Here is a 19,908-nt window from a genome sequence, read left to right on the forward strand (position 1 = left end):
CTACGGCGCGCCATGCAGGCAGGATGTAATCGCGCCGGTATTGTGAAGCAGCTCCTTTGCAACTCTCGGCGCCTGCGCTATTTTAAGTTCAAATCTAATTAACTCCTTTCACACCACACCATATGACGTTTACCGCATGCATGGCGGTAATGAATGCGGTCGCGGTCAAGACATTTAGGTCGACGGGTATTAACATCGATCCTCCTCCAACGGCTAAACAAAACCGTGTCGTAGGACCTAAATCTGCATAATTAACTGACGCACCTATAGGAAGCGCTTAACCAACTTATTTTCTCGTCCTTTGCCTTCCATTTTACGCAACCGGCATGCACTGCGCGAGGGGACGTCACACTACTGTATACAAACAAACGCTCGTAAATTGTTACACTGGCGATTACGGCACACGCCTGTGTATAAATAAAACAAAACCGCTGAATCAGGTCATCAGTGGTTTTGTGGTGAATACGCTCGGACTGCTCCCAGCCCTTCTTCCCTACTGTGCGCCGTTCGCTCACGTGAATATCCCGCACGCCCACCACCTAATACCCCCCGAACACCGTACGCCGTTGTTACCGGAATTCGCGCCATTCAGCGACGCGAGAACAAAAGTATACCACTAGTTTTATTCCCAGAAGGATCATCACGTACCGCGCTTCCTGCCCGACAACAAGAGGCCAAAAGGGAATAAAACGCGGGATCACGTTGCAGTTGTATGAATACATATATACATCGCTCTCTCCCAGTGTGTGTGCTTGACTGGATTGACTTTGACGCATTCAACCGGAGCCGGCTAATTTGATTTTGCGACAGAGTATATAATTGACGGGGTTTTGTCAGCAATCGGCTGTGTGGCCGTTGAACACCTATGTAAGCCGGTATTAATAATACGCCTGTTGTGCTGTTTTCCCTCTGCCGCCCCATTACATCCACTGACGTACGTTGTACGCCTGCAGCGAGTGAAAGTGCCCGTTGTGGTTACAAATATTAAACCAATCCGCTTTTCTTCGCCGGGTCACAGTTGTCTCCTGTTTTCGCTCCCAAGGTTCATCGCACTGTAGTTATTCCACTGTGTTATTATCTGCAAAGGATTTGATCATGCTTATCATAACCTCGCGTTTGTTGCTCGTGGCTGTGGTTATTGCATTACTGGAGGTTTTTGGCGGACATTGTGCACCAGTGTTGGATCTGTAAGGTCACTTAAGACTGGACGAAGTTATGGATAAAGGTCAAAGTTGTTGTTTTATTGTTTCATTGTTTTATTAGGATCTCGAAGAAGGATGCTTTCTCGGATGATGCCGTCCAGCAAAAAGAAGCCTTGGCGGCGATGTTGGGGGATGACGGGAATCAGGCCGAATTGATCAGCGATCGTTCGCTACTGCAGTCAATTTTGTCGCAGATGCGCGGCACGGGGTCGGCGGCGGACGGCAGCGGGATAAGCTCGTTGACCAGGTGTGCTCTCAAAAGCTTCAGGTTTCGACACTTTTAATATTTTCCAACTATGCAGAGAAACGTTCTCTGGTTGGGCGATTATTGTCAGTTGATCGTGACTAGCTATATAGTTTCGAATTCCGTCTCGCCGGGATCAGATATGCGTTGTACACACGACTACTTATGAAAGCATGAATAACTGAACTTTTAAAAACTTAAGACAGCGGAAAAAAGTTTTAGGCTTAGAAGCAGTTACCGTTTTTCGAATGAATAGTATCAAATAATTAATATTTTGTAAAAGAATTTTTTCAACTGCTACTCTAGGAAAGCAACGAGCAAAAAGAGTTCGGTAAGCGTTTAAGCAGGCACATATCGATCGTGTATCTATAGGCTATAGTAAGTGACCTGCTGATCCATCCGACGAGCAAAAATCTAATAAGCCAAAATAGCTCTACTGGCGTAAGAGCATTATCGTAAAATATAGTGCTTTCTTATAAGAGGGAGGTGCGCCCTCCGTCCAACGCCTTTCTTATTCTTTGTAACGAAGCTGTTACAAGAAAATAAGGCCGGATTGATAATTAACCACGGGCGGGGTTGTCTGAAGCAGCATACCTGCCAGACGCTTTGATTAAAAGAAGCTCTACGAAACCGGGCCAGTCTGTTGGCAGACCGATTTATTTTTCCAGTGCCGCGGCCACAAACGGGCATAACATATCGTCCCGCATATTATATTATCACCACATGCAAATATGTTCCTACGTAGTAAAGAATACTTACATAGCATAAATTACCATTTTATCATAGTTCGGAATCACAATAACTAATTAAAAGAACCACAGGAAGTGCCGGTGACAAAGGTCATCGGCACTGCGATCGAACAACAGGATGCTGTTGTTCCGCAATCAAATTATGCCGTGAGGGAAACGTTTCCAAGATGACCTTAATAGTGATGTTCTTAATTTGTCATATGTATTAACCTTCTATAACAGTGAATATTTTACGTGCTTTACAGTGGTCTGAACGGCGGAGGCAACCTATGGGGTGGCGATCCGACACTGGATCTGGGATTGGGCCGAGCCGGATCCGGCAAATGGATCGCACGCTACACCGCTGCTCTCCATGATTCCCTTTCACCATCGGGTAAAAATGGCCAATAACGGCATATATATATTTATAAGACTATTAAGCCGCCCATTGTCTAAGCGCCCCACGGCACATGCTTTTTACGCAATCCGTGTTTACAGCTACCAGACAAAAAAGCTGCCATTAGCCGTGATGATCTCCGGCCCATAACAATATCGTTTATTTTAAATACCCTTTCGGCAGTGATATAACATCAATCATGCAAGGGTTTCTCACCGTTACGTGCGATCGTTAATTGCACATTATGTTTTTATGTAGGTCCGGGCTGACATCGATATAATGGGATACATCCGGGCAGACCACCGAAACTTCAAATTGATTAGGAAGTTTCCAGTTTGGAGCCGGTTGGTAGATTTCATCCGCCAGCGGCGGCCAGTTGGCAGTTGCATAATAATCTTCGGCAATTATTGGGCTGTTTTGGATGTTGGCATTGACTCCCGAATCCCACACCGTATTTACCCTTTTGTCACCGTTCGCTTCGATGTGCAATTTTTTCATTTCCGGCCGGATTGTAAATCGCGTTATGGCGTCACGAGATCGCTGTGGGTGTGATACACTCTGCTTATTTCCTGCATACTGTAATGTACACAAGTGCGTCATCTAATACAGCAATAAACCAATAAAGTCCTACACGTCCTTTGAAACATAATAGCTGTTACATAAGCAGTTTAATTTGATAGTTTTTTTTATTTTCGAAAACTATTAGCAAAATACGAAATCCAGCCTGAATATGATGAGCAAGCAGATACTAATGCATTAAACTTGATACGACTATCTTATGTCACTAAACGTAGAGTAATGAATGCGTAAAATAAAATAAAAGCACTTGCAACACTTGTTGCCTGTTTCGCAAATCTACCGCTTCTTCCTCAGGACCATGTAAAGTTGCTGATTGCAAACTGCGTTTTTCCAATTGCTTTACTTGTAATTTTACCGATAACTCCATGTTTCCATAAAATATCTGTTGTTACAGTAAAAAGCACTACACGTTCTATAATTAATATAATCAAGCTCTTTATTTTTGAAACGGTCCAAATTACCTCTTTACAATTAAACCTTATAAGCAAAGTGCAAGCAAACCGCTGCAATTGACATAAATACTGCGCAAATTAACCCAGGCTATTCTTATAAAAAATTGGAAAAGATCGAATGCTACAAGAACAACAACGACCATACCACAATTTATAACAAAGAGATAAAAAACTCTTCAGCGCGTTCCCACAGCGGTACGCATGCGTGAGATTTCAAAGGGAGGTCCGTCAAAATCATAAAAAAGCAATCATCAACTTAAAATTATACAAGTACTGTATTACGCTTTCCCTGGCTTCGGTGTGGATAAACTCCTTCTTAAAAGTGATTTAGCGGTGGCCACATCCACATCGTCCAGTTCGTTTGACACCGTCACCGAGGCTGCATCTGAAAACATTCAAAATAATATAATAATAATTAATTACTTTAAGCAAAATTATTTTTACACCAAATTCTATCAGAATTAGCAAATAAACCGTACACACCTGATTTATCCATAACGTTTCGTTCTAACTCGAGCTTTTTCTGGCCCAGTTCAAAGATCTGCTCTTCAATGGTATCTTTGGAAACCAAGCGAAATATGGCAACTTCCCTGAAAAAAGAAACAATTTCTTACCGCGACACCAATAAGCATTTTGAGGACGAAGAACCCACTTTTTCTGTCCAAGGCGATGACAACGGTTTTCCGCTTGCTTATCATTGTAGGGATTGAAATCTGAAAAATACCGTTGACCTCGAAGGACGCTTGATGCCATATCCAGTAGTACACATTAACATTACTAGTACCAATGTCATGAATGATAACCGTATCAGCTCCCGTCAGGTTTATACCTGCAATACAATCAGTATGACAGGAAATAATAAAAACCACACACAGACAGTAATAAAACTGTCACAAGCACATAATCATAGGAAATTTTAAGACAGGTGTAAGCTATCACATTCAGAATACATTAAATCTGATGATAAGCAAATTAAAGAAATCAAGAAAAAGCATAATAATTATGTAATTCAATACAAGAAGTTTATTTAGAAAGAAAATATAATAGCGAAGAATGTTTTCAAGGCGCAAACAGCGATTTCTTGGAATAGAAGTACATACCGAGGCCACCGGCACGTGTGGAAAGCAGCATAATAAAGATTTTATCGTCCGTATTAAATCGATCCACAATATCTTGCCTATATTACACAATAGTTAGAGTAATGTTTGCTCTGTGATTAAATCCCAGTGGATAAGTTGTTTACGCACCGTTCGGCCACCGGTGTCTGACCGTCAATCCGTGCAAATTTGTGTTTTCGAATTTCCAAATAGGACTGCAAAAAGAAGCCAGTTTTAATTAAGGTAAAGTCGACGAAAACAACTATGTGATACACTAAATACGTCATCAAAGAGATAAATCGGTTATTTGCAAGAACATTACCTCGACAATATCCAAAACCTGCACATACTGGGAAAATAACAAAATTCGATGACCCTAAAACAACGAAATACTTGAACCAAATAATAATTTCGAATAAAAGTCTCGGCCCGAATTTTGACGTCCGAATACGCACATGCAGTCGATATCTTACCTCTTCTTTTAGCAGCGGAAGATATGTATCAAAATATTCAAATTTCCCAGAATCCAGAATCGGCTCCGAGCCTAGCCGGTATTTCTTCAAATTCCGATCAATACAGCAGAGTTTATGCAGCTGGAAATCACTCATAAACTCCAGATCACGGGATAAATGCTCGGCGGTATCGTTTTTGTAAGCAGGATGGAACTATGAAAAAAAAACGAATTATTTCAACACAAATTTTTAAAAAAATTCCCAATGGCAATTCGCCCGCATCGCGGTTCATACTTCTAACATACGCAGCAAAATGTTGTGAAAAAAACAAGAAAGCAATAAATAATCAGCTGCTTCTAGTACTACGAGTATGTATTTTCACGAATTATCCAAATTTACTACAGTACAAGAGTTTTCGCCGACTGGTCGTGCCTCCGTAAAACTTTCGTCAACTTCTCTTTAGTTTCTATAGTTTCTTACAAAAAGTTACAAGCACAAGCACAAACGACAGCACTTTAGGAATCAACCGTACCCGGACAAGATCAGCGGCCAGGGTGGGAAGACGATCATCGGAGAAGATACTGCGACTCAATAAAGGATGATTGGCCAGCTTCCGCATCTGGTGCAGCGCCGCCAAGCCCCCTTCACCGTACTCTTCTTCACCGTTATCACCGACGACGATCTCTTTGGAATAACGCCGCACCATTTTTTCATATAGGGCTTTCTGGGATGCTGACATGGGCACTCTTTCTACGGTGGCAGTGCGGCCCGGCAGTTCCAAAGCCACCTAAATATGTTTATTGTAATTTATCATTGGCAGCACAACCAACCAAACACATATGATACAACAATTGAAACCAATTCAGTAACATACTGGTTCATAACCTAAAAACTCATATTCTCCAATAATGTTTACGTTTATCATTCTATGGTTTACAGTTTACACATCGAAATTTACATCTTCTTTTGTCCGCCGCAGGATGAAAGGCTTCAGAATGGCTTTCGCCTCCACGATCTGCTGCGCTTCGTATGGCGAGTTACCTTCTTTCTGCAAACAAAATTCAGAAAATTGATGAATACAACAAGATATTCAACAAACTAAAAACCAACTAACCGTAATATAGGTAAACGCATGCTCCAGGGAGCCCATGTCACGGGCAAGCAGCTGTGGCATCGCAAAAACCAGCAGCGAGAGGAGTTCCGTTAGATTGTTTTGCACCTATTACGTAATAAAATAACCCTTCAAAATTCCTCAATAACAGTTTATCATGTAGTAATCTTTATACCGGGGTTCCTGTTAGCAGGAGTCGCCCATCCGTCCGGACAGTGTTCATAAGAGTTTTGTATTTATTGGTCGCCATGTTCTTCAGTAAATGAGCTTCATCAAAAATGGCAAACTTGAAATGTAACCGCTTAAAGGCCACTTTGTCAATGGGGTTTCTGGTGGCTCCATCGTACGTGGTAATGATGACTTCCACCTTCTGGAGACCTTTTACGCTAAAATATTCGTCGCGTAGAAAAGCCCGGTCTTCCAGGGATCCATGATACACTACCGTCCGCACCGATGGGGTCCAGCGTCGGAACTAGGAAGGATAATGGTATAAACTAAGAATTCTATGTAAATACCAGATTTGTCTACCGCAACCGAAATTCACTCAACCAAAGCCAATAAAGATGTCAAGGCTAAGCGGAAATCACAGCGGATAAACCAAATACAAACCAAAACCATTTAAGTATACTGAACTATATTCAAGATGAACGTAATGAAATTTCGAAAAACCGCACCAATTATTTCACCGAATGTTTGAAATCTCATTGCTGAAGTTTCAGTTAAATACGAGCACATTAGCCTCTAACAGGAATTACATACAAGCTTTCAAACACTAATTTTCTACTACACTACGTTTTCAGAAAAATACTACAGTAACCACTACATTCCCACAAAATATTTCGTCAGAACCCTTTCAAAATTATACTTACTTCGTCGTCCCAGTTGTCAATGGTACTGGCCGGAGCTACGATCAGAAATGGCCCCCGAATTCCGCTCTCGATCAGACTGGCAAGAAAGGCAATAGACTGTATGGTCTTCCCCAGTCCCATTTCGTCAGCAAGAATGCCGTTCATCTTGAATTTATGTAACAAAGTCAGCCACTGCAATGCTTCCAGTTGATAACCTTGTAATTTCATTCTGCAATGAACAAAATACCTAGTGAAACATTGCCACATTGGATAAAGTTAACAATCAGAAAAACACATCCATCCTAAAAATTAAAATGTCACTTAATTAAAACGTATATACACTCCATGTCTCCATCAGAAAACAAAATAATTATTAATATGTTTTTAATAATGCCCCACTACCAACAGTTCACAACAAAAAAATGCGAGTATGCAGAACACCATACGAAAACAGCCAAAACGTATGTCAAAGTCAGTACTAATACACGTTAAGAAGAATAATGTAAGAAAAGTAAACTTGTCCATAAAACACGCTAGAATTCATCAGAATCATGCGTACAGATTTAAAATTCACAATTTCAATATCCACAGTACCCGTACCCCTTAGCGAGCATTTTAGGCGGTCCACAAACATCATCATCGTAGGACTGATGATTCAAGCCGTCTTCAACCTTGGCCGACAATTTCTGACAGCGATGAATGATTTTACTGACAGTGGTACGTGAATTAAGATAATCCGTAGCCGCGTCAATAATATCGTCCAGGCTTAAATACTTCGCTCCACGCAGATTGTGAATCTGAAAACAGTAGAAAAAATAAAATGCAATGAATTTCACGACATGACTATAACTACCAGTAAAGTCGTAGAAATAAATAAACATTTTAAAGTCTCGCTGTGGCTACAGAATTATCGTTTTGTTTTTATGGTTAATCCTGCAACTGTTATCTTTAAAAATCTGTATTTTTACCAATCCTTTCGTAGTTTATCAATACAAAAAAATCACGAATTACAGTTATTAATTACAGCGTAACGCAGTCATTAAACGAATTACCATAACAGACAATTTCGCTGCTAAACAACGATAATTACTTCGCCATATAATGGTAGCGCATGTGTTAATAATTTTATTATCAAAGCTGGAAAAAATAACAATAAAATAACTACACAGCGGGAAATTAATCGCGATGGAATCAGAAATTACCGTCTGTTTCCAAGTGAGGAATGGGCGTGCTTGAATGAGGAACTTGGCTTTGCGCTCACTGAGTCCGCGCAGCTTGATGAGATCGGGCAAACTGGCTTCCTGGAGGAAGGTAACAATCTGCTTGCGGTCGTCCGTTTCATCTTCATAATCACTGTCGTCACTATCGTACACATTGTCCCGGATCAGTTGATACTGTTTTTCATCCTCGCTTTCTGAAAACAATGGTACTATATTATAAAATCCATTCCACCCGACGGCATTCAAATACTGTTCCAGTACAATTAATTTAATTGTAAGCATCATTTATGCACTGTATTGTACAGGTTTAAGCAGTGCGTGAATATAAAAAGACGTTGATCAAGAAGTACATAACGCACTGCGAATAAAAAGTAGTCCTACCTAAATTAATCGATAAACTGTTCTACTGCGCTCACATCGACAGGTCGGAATTGCTTAACGTAATCAAAACAATTATGTATTTACGATTTAATACTCATCAGCTGATCACTATCATTATGCACATCGCCTGTCCGAAATTTCGCGAACGAGTTAGCAATAATTACAACGTATAACTTCATACGCAGAATCCTTCATGAATTTTCATTCCGTTCATGAATCTTTCTCAAATTACGAGCAGCATTTCACAAAATAAAGCAGGGAATTAAATACATGTCCAGGTCTGCCATAAAATCTCACCTTCGTCCTCGACTGTCTTTGGTTTCGTGGGCGGTTTCTTGGAGGAATCTTGGAGCATTTCGATGATTTCCTCATCCGAATCACCCGCAATTCCAGCTGCTTTGCGTAGCTGGCTTTGGGCTTTCACCAGGGAAACATCATTCTGGATTAGAGCATCCTGCACGGCCTACACCGAAACATTTGTACGTGTTTGACGTTTGTATATTCAATAAACTTAATTCCTACAGACAATCAGCCCTCAAAACTTTATCCATCTCCTTTATTCAAAAATTAAAAAAAGGTAAACTGAGTACAGTAAATACGCACTTCCATTCCATTAAATTTTGTCAATATAATCAATCTCGCGAATTCTCAAAGATCAGATTTTCCATATTAAATTAAGCATTAAAACCGTAATCTTAAAGTTAGGCATTTAGTTAACACTCAACTTTCTTCAATAAGGGCTCCCGTCGAGTAAATACAAAACTCCGAGTGCTAACTGACAACTGACAAAGTAGTAAAGTGTCGCACAATTAACTTTTACTTAGTTTTTTATTAAAAAAACAACTGACAAAGTTTAACTGACGAAGTAGTAAAGTGACAAAGTAAACTGACAAAGTTTAACTGACAAAGTAGTAAAGTGTCGTACAATTAACTTTTACTTAGTTTTTTATTAAAAAAACAACTGACAAAGTTTAACTGACGAAGTAGTAAAGTGACAAAGTGAACTGACAAAGTTTAACTGACAAAGTAGTAAAGTGTCGTACAATTAACTTTTACTTAGTTTTTTATTAAAAAAACATAAAAATAATATTTTATAAAATCTTACTTACTCCGTTTTCTGTTAGAGTAATGCAAAAAGCTTCGACTTCGGTCCAAGAAAATAATTATCTGTCTGCTTATTAGTGAATAGTGACGTACCAATGGATCCATATCGGGGAACTGTGCAGCCAGCAGCGCCGAATACTCTTCCAACCGCGACCAGGGATCCTCTTCCACCGGTTTTGACGTGCTCCCGATAATCTGCACATCATTATCGCTTTTCGGCTCAGCGGGATCCGATCGTGTCCCATTGGCAGCGTGGGGACGCGTCGAGGAACCCGCCTGCTCCAGCACCTGCACATCATCGTCGGAGCTGCTGTCGAAATGATGACGTTTGCTGGTGCTGGGATGGTGCTTGCGCTGGGGTGCGTCGGGACTCGAACCGTTGGAGATCAAACGTTTACGGTTGCGACTCGTGGCGTGGAATTTCAGATCTTCCGATTCGGTGGATGACAGCTCCGTCGACATGGCGAGTGTGTGTCAAAACACTGAGAACAGAAGGCAAAAATGCGTGGTACACAAGGGAAACTCAAAAGCGAGTCTGTATTTCGATACAGAGTTGATCGGCATTCAAAGATTAGCAACATGCGTTTGGCTGAAATATGTGGATGTCTTTAAAAAAACAACATTTAGAAACTTAAAAAGAAAGAAAACAACGAGCAAAAGTAACCTCCTGATCGCAGTCTGGTATGGTGAAAATCCGGAATCCAAAAATCGGGAAATCGCTAAAAAGTAAAAATATTGGACTCACGTCACTCACTCAGGAGAGCAGAGCGCGCTGAGCGTATCCGTCGGTGAAGGCGGAGCGCGCTGAGCGTCTAAAATCCCCTCATCCTATACAAACAATGCGGTCAATGCCGGATGTACAGACAATGCGGTCAATGCCGGAGCCTTGTTGACTTCTGGAACTCTCATTGCGCGTTGGATCGTTTCATTTCATTGTTCATGTTGTTGGGGTATCGTGGAACGAACGTGGATCTCCCAGGCTCTGGAGACGGATGGAGGAAGCGCGGATGTTTGCGGTCGGATTTTTCTGTTGTTACGCCCGAATCAATCTGGGGGGCTTACCCTTACAACGCTCTGCGTTTGGCCCTTAACCAGCGAGCTCGTTGGTGTGGCACCTGTGGATTCTGGCTGCTTGTTTCTGTAGTTTTTTCTGTCGGTCTCTGTGTTTGCTAGGTTCGCGAATGTCGTAAAATCATCTTAATCGTCAGTTGTTTTCGCTTATGTTGGTTTGAACATTTTCATGTATAATTTTAGATTAAAATTACATACACGATGTACAGAGTATTGTACTGTACATCTGTACTGTACATTGTTGAAATGCTAAAAAATTATTATCGATTACTTATTTGAAGCCTCTTCGTAATTATTTAAACATTTAAGACTGTTAATAGTATAACTTACAATAAAACTCGATTGTTGGCTTGTTCATGTCTGTGTGTTTAAACATGTAGCCAGTACGAACTACTAACCGCATAAAGTAAATCATCGCATATCGCATTTAAAAATAACATTAGTTTAATTTAGTAAAACGTGATATGGAAAATGTGTGAATTACTTCAGTCTAGGTTGACTTACTTGTACATAAGTACTGTACTTACCTGGCTTTTTATACTCATATCAATATCGGTTTTATTACACTTGTATAGATAAATATTCGTAAGGATCGTATCGTGGCCTGTATTGGTTAGTTTAAGAGCGCGATCAAACATGTTTTAACATGCATTTTGTGCCGACCCACTGCGGTACAACAGAAATTATGGCATCAACCGCCGACAATAATTTTTAAGCACAATTCACAGAATATTAATTTCTAATGCAGTTGGATATGTACTAGGAGTTCTTACTTTGCGCATTATTTTGAAACTGACACCTCGCATTAAATTTTAATAAGCCATTTTTAATAAGCTAATAATCAATAACGCATTGACGGCATTGAGTATTCGTTTACCATCGATATATCGATATATCCACGATCACGACTGGAGTCATACTATATATTGAACGTTCAATATAAAGAAGAAGCCGAAAAAGTAAAAACTCGTGTTTTATGAGAGTGCGGCACTGATATTGTACCTTATAAGAGTAAATTGTATGTACGGTGCAATTCCTGTTGTGTACGCTGGTGTAGCAAAAATATGTTTTAAGCAGTTAATGCAACCCCTTTTGTTGTAGCAATTTTTGTGGCAATTCTCGAATGTATGAACGCGACAAGTCGTCAGAAAATGTTTTACGACGAAAAATTTGCTGTAGATCGATGCTGTACATGTAGGAGGGAGTAACTACATTTATGATGTAATGGATTCTGGATATGACATGCCACCATGATTGGTATACGGTATTTGTGTAGTACGTTTTCGCATGTTATTATAAAATGAATAAAAAAAATGTTGCTTCCGCTTGTTAATAAGAATTAGCGGGAATCTCGGCCCGTCGCGTTTCTGCAGAGTAGGCTCAAACTTCAGATGTGGCCAAAGTATGGCCGGGAAGTTGCAGAAAATATAAATTGTATGACATTGCTACAACATCCTCGAAGCTACAATTATTGTAATCTAACTTCCCCGCGATTTGCCGTATAAATTCCTATTACGATTGAAGTATGGACTATATTGGACGTAGCACAAGCATGAAGCATCTACAATTTTACTCGTAGGTAAGATTTGTCGCTCGCTTTGGCCGGAAGTTTAAGGCGCAGCCGTGCAGGTACATTGAGTTGATTGCTTTCGGAGATTTATCTGTGCGAGTATACAAAAGAACAGATATGAAATACAATAATTTTACTGAGATTTCATTGTCAGCAACACCGATTTATTTAATTAGGTCAGTTGTCGCTGAGCTCTGTAAACGCCACCTGACATTGGTATAGTAATACGTGCACTAATTAAATACCACACCTTTATTCGAAATCAGTTTTATTGGCACTTATATTGCAGTTGTCAGGTTATATGCATTGTATCAGCATGTAGAACGGTAATTGTGCGGGCCAAATAACTGATTAGACTAATAAAAGTTTAATTCGACGGAAACGTATTTGTTGTCCATCCCAAGTCATTATAATGGTGAGCCGGTTCCTTCCGCCTGGCATATTGGCCTCTACAATCAAACCGAAACAAAGCGAAGATCCTTAATACGTTCGGGAAGACTTTTTTTTGACTTTTTTGCGGTAATATGTCGGTTACATTACCGTATGAACAAACGACACGTTACCGTTTACACAAATTTTCTATCAAAGGCACAAAACGACCGAAGTTCACAGATGCAGCTTATATACAAATTGTTACTTTTTGGTCTCGGCAGTTTGCACAAAGTTTACATTCTGGGTAGGAAATGCGTAGTACGTCTGTTATCAGCTACGACTATGTACTTTACTTATTTGTGTGCAAATAAATATTATCGGTTCAACTAACTTGCAGTATTGACCATGCTTGCAGTTGCAACTGAAGACCGATTTCTCGGTTTTGCACCCGAACCAGTTGTAATGAAATCATGAACGTAGGCCGGATTAAAGTGCAAAATTGTGCATTATAAATATATAATTACTTTAGTAGTAGTACGTAAACTGGTATCAGCAGCAGGGACCATGCAATATGATAGATAACGGAGACACCTAAAAGGCAGCCCTAAAAGCAAAGACAGCGCACTGGAAAATATGTAGTTGAAAGTACCGTTTGTTAAACTTTTGTTTACTGTGTTAACAATTATGCAAATAGTTTGTGGTTGATCGGGTCGCTGTCGAACCCGATAATTTTTGCACATACTAAAGTCCGCAACCGCTTAATATGGACTGAAGATACGTAACAAATACGGTACTTCTACGAAATGCCCAAAACCGCTACTCAGGTAGATGCAGCGTTGCACATCCCGGCTTTAATTCAACTGCGATGTATTATTTGTTTGAGGAAATTACCAACGGTTTACAAAAGCCGCTGAAATGTTCGTCCACTTTCATCGCATATGTACTGTGTGGGAAATCTGACGAATCCACCGTAAAACATCGCTGACTATTAGCCCAAAAAATGGAGATTGCGTTTCTGTTGTCCAGGGAAGCATCGGTCTGGATTATATGCCTTGCGATGATTATCACGCTTGCTGAATGCCACAAACTTGAAGCAGAAACCATGGACAACAAGATAGCGGAAATGTTTGTCCGAGAAGGGGAACCCTTTACGTTGACCACTCGCGGCTTCATTCACCCGGTACAATGGTATATACATGGAAAGGAATTAAGCCTATGGCGGCAATCGAACCAACAGGAGTATCTGGCGCTGAATGTGAGCACAAAGTGGAATAGCGCAACTGGTGAAAATTTCTTGCATGTTGTAAATGCGATTCCGAAAATACATAGCGGCAATTACTCCTGTAACCGACCAAATCATTACCCGGATGGAGTTGCTAAGCGAATCTCCGTAATTGTGAAAGTGCGTTCAGTAAAGGAAGAAGCAATGGCGAAAAACACCAGAATGGCAGCATTCGCCGCGTCGGCTATTTGGTCAACCAAGCGTCCTGCTTCACTAAGCTTTATTTCTATGGATTCAGTTGGAGAGATATCGTACGGTCAGTGGTTCGCTCAAACTGTTCGATTTGTTACAGAATTTACTGTGTTTAGGCAACAAGGGCAGCATAAGTCACTGTTGTTGATTTAAGTACGTTCTCATTAGTGCCCAATCGTGCAGCTAGTGAGCTTGCATGGTAATTAACGAATAGGCACGCTTATGACGAAATGTCTCCAAAAAGCAGTAAAGCTGCTCAACTTGCTTAATGGCGACACTATTGCACAAGTTGTATTGTACGAGAACAGATACGACAAATACGTCAGTATCTGTCGCATTAATATTAAATCAGCTGATTATTATACCGAATTGCTCGGCTGGTTATGCAGAACCAGGATGGTAAATAGTACAAAACGGAGTACCACATAGTACCACATAGTACTCCGTAGTATGAACAATAAGCCGACATATAGTTACAGCTGTAAATTTCTGTCTAGAAATAATAATTATTGTTATTGTGACCTGCATCCTGTATCAAGCACATACAGATAGGTGCGTATGATTGATCTGTCTCTACCTACTGGAGCTGCACTTCAACAGAAGACAGAGTTTTTTAACTCTGTCAATAGTTAATGGCGGTAAAACTAGGCACGCCAAACAATCAAGGCTAATTATGATTAAGCGAACTATAGCTAGTTTTCTACCTGAAGACGTTTTGTTCTATTTTGAGAACGATAATACGACAATCGCATTGTGTACGGCAACTTCTATTTTCTGGATAGATCGACACAAATTTTCGCAAGGTCACCTCAGACAAACTCTATCTGGGACATGTGCGCATTGGCGGCAAATAAGCAGTGTGAGACTAATGGTCGAACTTTTGTGTGTTCAGTTGGCAGATTCTCCTTTCTCCAGTGTCTTACAACATTTTCTTTGCCAATATTTCTTTCTGGTTATTAATACGCCCTTATTTTTACTTGTCAGATTACTACTCGAATTCAATTGTGCCACGCCCGCAGTCGGCGCCGAGAGGCACAAGATTTACCATGTCTTGCGCGCCCGAGGGTCACCCTCAGTATCCATCGGTACACTGGGACAAAGATGGCAGAAATCTGCGCGAATGGAAAAACGTAAGCTTTTCATTCAGCACTTTTTATCAGTACTGAATAAAACACTGGAAGACCCGAGAAAATTTTCGACACCGAAAAACCCGGCTTACGTTTTTAAGTAGCGCAATTTAAAGTTCTCAATATAATAACCGCATATGCGCCAGTGTATGCCTAGTGACTTCGATTTTTACTTCTAAAACAGGCGAGAGTGCACCTATCTGACAAGGATTCGCTTCTATCCATTGATAATGTTACCTGCTCCGACATGGGGAATTATACCTGCAAGGTGAACACGTCACGCGGATTTCTTTACGAGACACGACAGCTCACCGTTCTGTTAGGTACGATGTTTACGTTCTGGTTTTCATATAAGATGTAACGGAATTTCAGCAAGTGCTCCTTTTTGGTAGGCTTTAGCAGAGAGACGGAGATAGACCAGCATCCAACGTGCGAAAAGGATCCTAGCGTAAACAGCAGCACATACGTCGTAGTCGGCCGCAACGGTCAGCTGCGGTGCAGCCAAATGGCAGGGCACGCTGATTTTTACACAAAGCGAAAATGGGAAAAGCGTACAGTTAACCCTTCTCCAAACTGTACCCATCCAGGACCGATCTATCACACTGTTCAGGTAAGTATTCAAACGAACTGCAATTACGTTTGTTTTTGGAAGTATTTTACTGCTCATTAAAGTGAGTGAACAATATCAGAAAGAAAGAAAAACTTAATCTGTTTAATAACACAAATTATCTCTGCCTTATACATGTAAAACTAAACAGCGCCGCCCGCTTGCCCTAAAGGTGTATAAGGCCTTATCCTATTAATTTCAGTATCTGAATTATACGGCTACGAGTGAGTAATGAACTAAAGTAAGTCAGCTAGTAATGTGCAGTTGTAAAGGAGTTGCAATGATCTTCTTTGTGGCCAAGTGCCAACCAAGAGAGATGGCCTAATGTTTTCATTTTTACGATTCTGCTCTCATAAGTTATGACTATCGTGAGCAATATTCATGGTGGTGCAACAGAATATGGATAAGTTGAGCGTTCCTCAATAGGACTGGAGATTCGGCATGTCCGGTGAATTTTTCGACATCCAAGACGCTACTCCGGAGCATGCTGGCGTATACCGCTGTGTGGCTAATGAAACGGGCCAAACATCGTCACCGGTCAGATTGCCCCACGAATTACTGTATTGTCTTATTGTGCTCCCAGCAACGGAGAGTGCGTCGGCATGGACGCTTCCAGTAATATTCGCTTTACTGACTGTGCTGGTAGTCGTCTTGGGGGCCTTCTTGGTACGCTTTGTATATCGTCGCATCAAGCGCTCTCCCAGACAGCATGTGGTGGTTGGTCCAGTGCGAACGATGGTAGAGAACAGAGACTACCTACCTGTGTGTCCAGATACGCCAGTTTCCATACGGGTCTCCGAGGAGACTTCCGAGACTTCAAAAGAGTCAGACAGCGATTCTGACCAATCACACGAAAAAGAGGAACTCTTGTCTGAGCAGACGAATCCAACTACACGTGTCCGTGTAAAGTATGGCCGCTTCAATAGTCAGGTAGACGTGCATCCCGGCACCGACTTGTGGATCGCACCAGAAGATGTACTACTTACCCAAAAACAGCTCGGCAGAGGAGCTCATAGTGTTGTTTGGGAAGCGATAGTGAAGTCAGCTGGTCACCAAGCAGTGGAAGCTGCCGCAAAGCATCTGAAAGGCAAGTTCCGGTTGCTACATTATTTGAAGGAATTATCATTTCCCACTTTGTGCAATTTTAGATATGAGTTATAATTGCGTAGTGCTATAGCTTGACACTTCATGCTTTTAATTTCGGAAAAGCAGTATTTCGTAGCTCCGTGCTAGTCTAACCTTAATGGGAATCACCCGGTACATGGCATTAAATTCGTGCACATACACAAAAACTTACGCTTTCGCGTACTTCAAAACACTTTTTTGCATTGTTTTATGGATTGTTAGCCGAATGGTTTGTATCTTCAAACTATCTGTAATGGGCACTTTTAATATGGTAAACTTGAAGAAGATCGGTCCATAAGAAGACTTATGCATAAGTCCATATGGTACATCGGAATGCGTTTAAAAGTTTTGGAATTTTTTAGCAGCCATAACTTCCCAAGCTTATGTTTTCGTGCACAAACAGTTTTCACGCCATTGTATTTGTATACGAATCATTCAGCCCTACAATGCCACAAAACAATGCAAAAAGTGCACTGGAGCGCGCGAAACCTTTTCGCTGGATGAGTGCGTTTTCGATGTACTTCGCAGTACTTACACAAATTTGTTACCAAGTACCGGTTTTCCTCTTTAACCGGTACATGAGCTTCCCAGGTGTCGAATAATCTACATAGGTATTAATGTTCTTGTACGATACTGACAGATAATGAAGCCGAAGAACAAGATCTGCTGGATATAATAAAGGAGTGCCGCTTAATGCAGACCATCAATTCACACGAAAACATCTTAAAATACCTTGGATTCACTATCATTCGCAAGAAATTTTGCTTGTTAACGGAATACGCATCAAACGGAAACCTTAAAAGCTATCTTCGACAACACCAGAACGATGTTAACCTTTGGAATTACGAGAAACCGTTGAATCAGGATTCAATATCAGCAGATGACCTTTTAAATTTCTCATGGCAGATAGCAAAGGGAATGAATTATCTCTCTGAAATAAAAAGGGTTAGTGTTAATAATTATCGGGCTGCGATTGGTGTTCACTTAAGATGCTTTATAAAGCGTAGTGCAGAAAAGATGGATAAAACTGCGAACTGGAACAAGTCCAGCATTTCTGTAAGCGATAATGTACTTTCAGGTCGTACATCGTGATTTGGCTGCGCGCAATGTCCTGGTCAACGGCCAGAAGATTTTGAAAATCTCAGATTTCGGACTGTCCCGACCTGTTGTTGAAAGGGATTATTATCGCTGGCAGCACCAGGTAATTACGATCAAAACTCTTGCACAAAATCATCACTAACAGTTTATCTGTGCTTCACAGCGTAAGCTACCGGTCAAATGGATGGCTCCGGAATCGTTGAGCCAACCAATTTACACTTTTAAAAGCGATGTGTAAGTCAGTATCTTATTGTTAACCACCAATCCCGGATTTTCGCTGCATTATAATGTCGTCAAAGCTGCAGACGCTCTTGGTTTGTTTAGTTCGCTAATCTTGTAAAGCTGATGAATCTGACCGAATAGATCGAGTATAATCGCAAATTTGTATAGCTGCATCATGTATGCCTCATGATACTAGCGTCGTAACGGCATCCTCCACACAAAACTCTATACGGATTAGGTGGTCGTTTGGGATTGTTCTTTGGGAAATTGCAACATTTGGAGAGGAACCATATCTTAGTTTATTTTCCGAAGGGAATATTGTGGCAGAGAGCGGTGCAGATATGGTTAACATTCTAAGCAACCACACTCGGTTACCACAACCTCCGCATTGTTCTCCCGAAATGTAATCCGGAAACGCTTCTTTGCTTTTATATATTTAAATTTGCAGTCTTGCAAAAGGGACTTGGCACTTTTTAGGTACAGTGTAATGCAGTCCTGTTGGCTATATGATGCATCAATGCGGCCGACCTTTACTGAATTGGAACAGCAGTTTCATACCCTGTGCAATAAAGTATGTACGAATACATGCAGTAAGTGCGAGCATAGTGTACTGTAGTGCGAGCATTGTACATTTATTATAATTTATACATAATTATGTACTTACAATATTATTAGTAGAGTAGATACCGGGTAGAAATGCACCTGAATAAGTATTTTTGATATTGTAATGGAGGTGCCGTGAGGTGAACCGACCATAATAAAAATTTAAAATATATGTATTATACATATTGGATTGGTTTTCGAAAGTGAGAGCTATCTTTTATTTATATGAAGTAAGTTCATGCAACATGTTAATATTGTAATCTGAAAAATTCAGGTGTTGTTTTGTTTTTTGTAGGATTCACACGGTCATGCTTACGCTTTGCTCAACGGTGAAGCCGCGGGTAGGAGTGCCACAAGCAACCAGGAATACGTCGAGATCGTTCGCACAAGTTAGCCCGCCCGGACAAAAAAGAGGCGTTCTTCATGATAACATTACTGTGTATATTATTATTGAAGTTTGTACTGTACTACAAAGCTGTACTTTCTCGTTAACCAATAAACTGTATTTGTGCAAACAAAATAGTGCATCATACCAACACGATTTGCTATTTAACTTTGGCAATTATCTATCTCTTTTACGCATTTACCATGGTCGACAAAAAATAGCAAAGCATAATAAGCGAGGATAATACTGCGCGTATGTACTGTATATCTGTATACAGTATATACCTTTCGATTTCGCCACAACAAAAATAAACACTACGAGCAAAATGTATGTCCGAAACCAGCGTGGGCTATTCATCGGCAAATACGAGTAAATACCAACAAAACATTATTCTTCGTATATTTCTATGTAGAGAATGCTCACAAAGCACAAAATCAGT

At 40.6% G+C, this 19,908-nt stretch overlaps 3 protein-coding genes across 6 annotated transcripts; 2 read left to right on the forward strand and 1 right to left on the reverse strand.

The window, feature by feature from the left end:
• Nucleotides 1–811: 811 nt before the first annotated feature.
• On the forward strand, nucleotides 812–3,200 carry LOC129599686 (uncharacterized). Its single transcript, XM_055497994.1, has 4 exons — nucleotides 812–1,187; nucleotides 1,264–1,449; nucleotides 2,441–2,568; nucleotides 2,830–3,200. The coding sequence occupies exons 1-4, from the start codon at nucleotides 1,096–1,098 to the stop codon at nucleotides 2,838–2,840; spliced, it is 417 nt and encodes a 138-aa protein (XP_055353969.1). The 5' UTR covers nucleotides 812–1,095; the 3' UTR covers nucleotides 2,841–3,200.
• A 381-nt stretch (nucleotides 3,201–3,581) lies between these two features.
• On the reverse strand, nucleotides 3,582–10,549 carry LOC129599658 (SWI/SNF-related matrix-associated actin-dependent regulator of chromatin subfamily A containing DEAD/H box 1 homolog). Its single transcript, XM_055497953.1, has 17 exons — nucleotides 9,909–10,549; nucleotides 9,009–9,174; nucleotides 8,313–8,524; nucleotides 7,711–7,907; nucleotides 7,132–7,339; nucleotides 6,438–6,734; nucleotides 6,266–6,370; nucleotides 6,110–6,199; nucleotides 5,684–5,938; nucleotides 5,173–5,364; nucleotides 5,022–5,075; nucleotides 4,850–4,914; nucleotides 4,703–4,779; nucleotides 4,387–4,431; nucleotides 4,255–4,315; nucleotides 4,086–4,192; nucleotides 3,582–3,987 (listed from the first exon to the last, which is right to left on the reverse strand). The coding sequence occupies exons 1-17, from the start codon at nucleotides 10,275–10,277 to the stop codon at nucleotides 3,881–3,883; spliced, it is 2,607 nt and encodes an 868-aa protein (XP_055353928.1). The 5' UTR covers nucleotides 10,278–10,549; the 3' UTR covers nucleotides 3,582–3,880.
• Nucleotides 10,550–13,433: 2,884 nt separating this feature from the next.
• Nucleotides 13,434–19,731, forward strand: LOC129599670 (fibroblast growth factor receptor 4-like). Of its 4 annotated transcripts, none has more exons than XM_055497972.1 (11): nucleotides 13,434–14,366; nucleotides 15,287–15,432; nucleotides 15,614–15,752; nucleotides 15,822–16,039; nucleotides 16,463–17,123; nucleotides 17,802–18,106; nucleotides 18,240–18,362; nucleotides 18,423–18,493; nucleotides 18,678–18,884; nucleotides 18,959–19,052; nucleotides 19,380–19,729. In XM_055497972.1, the coding sequence occupies exons 1-11, from the start codon at nucleotides 13,829–13,831 to the stop codon at nucleotides 19,476–19,478; spliced, it is 2,601 nt and encodes an 866-aa protein (XP_055353947.1). In that variant the 5' UTR covers nucleotides 13,434–13,828; the 3' UTR covers nucleotides 19,479–19,729. The 4 variants fall into 4 exon arrangements, with proteins under 4 accessions (XP_055353947.1, XP_055353948.1, XP_055353949.1 ...); XM_055497973.1 differs by having other exon boundaries at nucleotides 13,435–14,366; nucleotides 18,720–18,884; nucleotides 19,380–19,727; XM_055497977.1 differs by lacking the exon at nucleotides 13,434–14,366 and adding an exon at nucleotides 14,408–15,161 and having other exon boundaries at nucleotides 19,380–19,731.
• Nucleotides 19,732–19,908: the final 177 nt, after the last annotated feature.

Source organism: Paramacrobiotus metropolitanus, unplaced genomic scaffold (assembly GCF_019649055.1).
Source record: "Paramacrobiotus metropolitanus isolate TYO unplaced genomic scaffold, Prichtersi_v1.0 Parri_scaffold0000152, whole genome shotgun sequence".
NCBI classification, from domain to species: domain Eukaryota; kingdom Metazoa; phylum Tardigrada; class Eutardigrada; order Parachela; family Macrobiotidae; genus Paramacrobiotus; species Paramacrobiotus metropolitanus.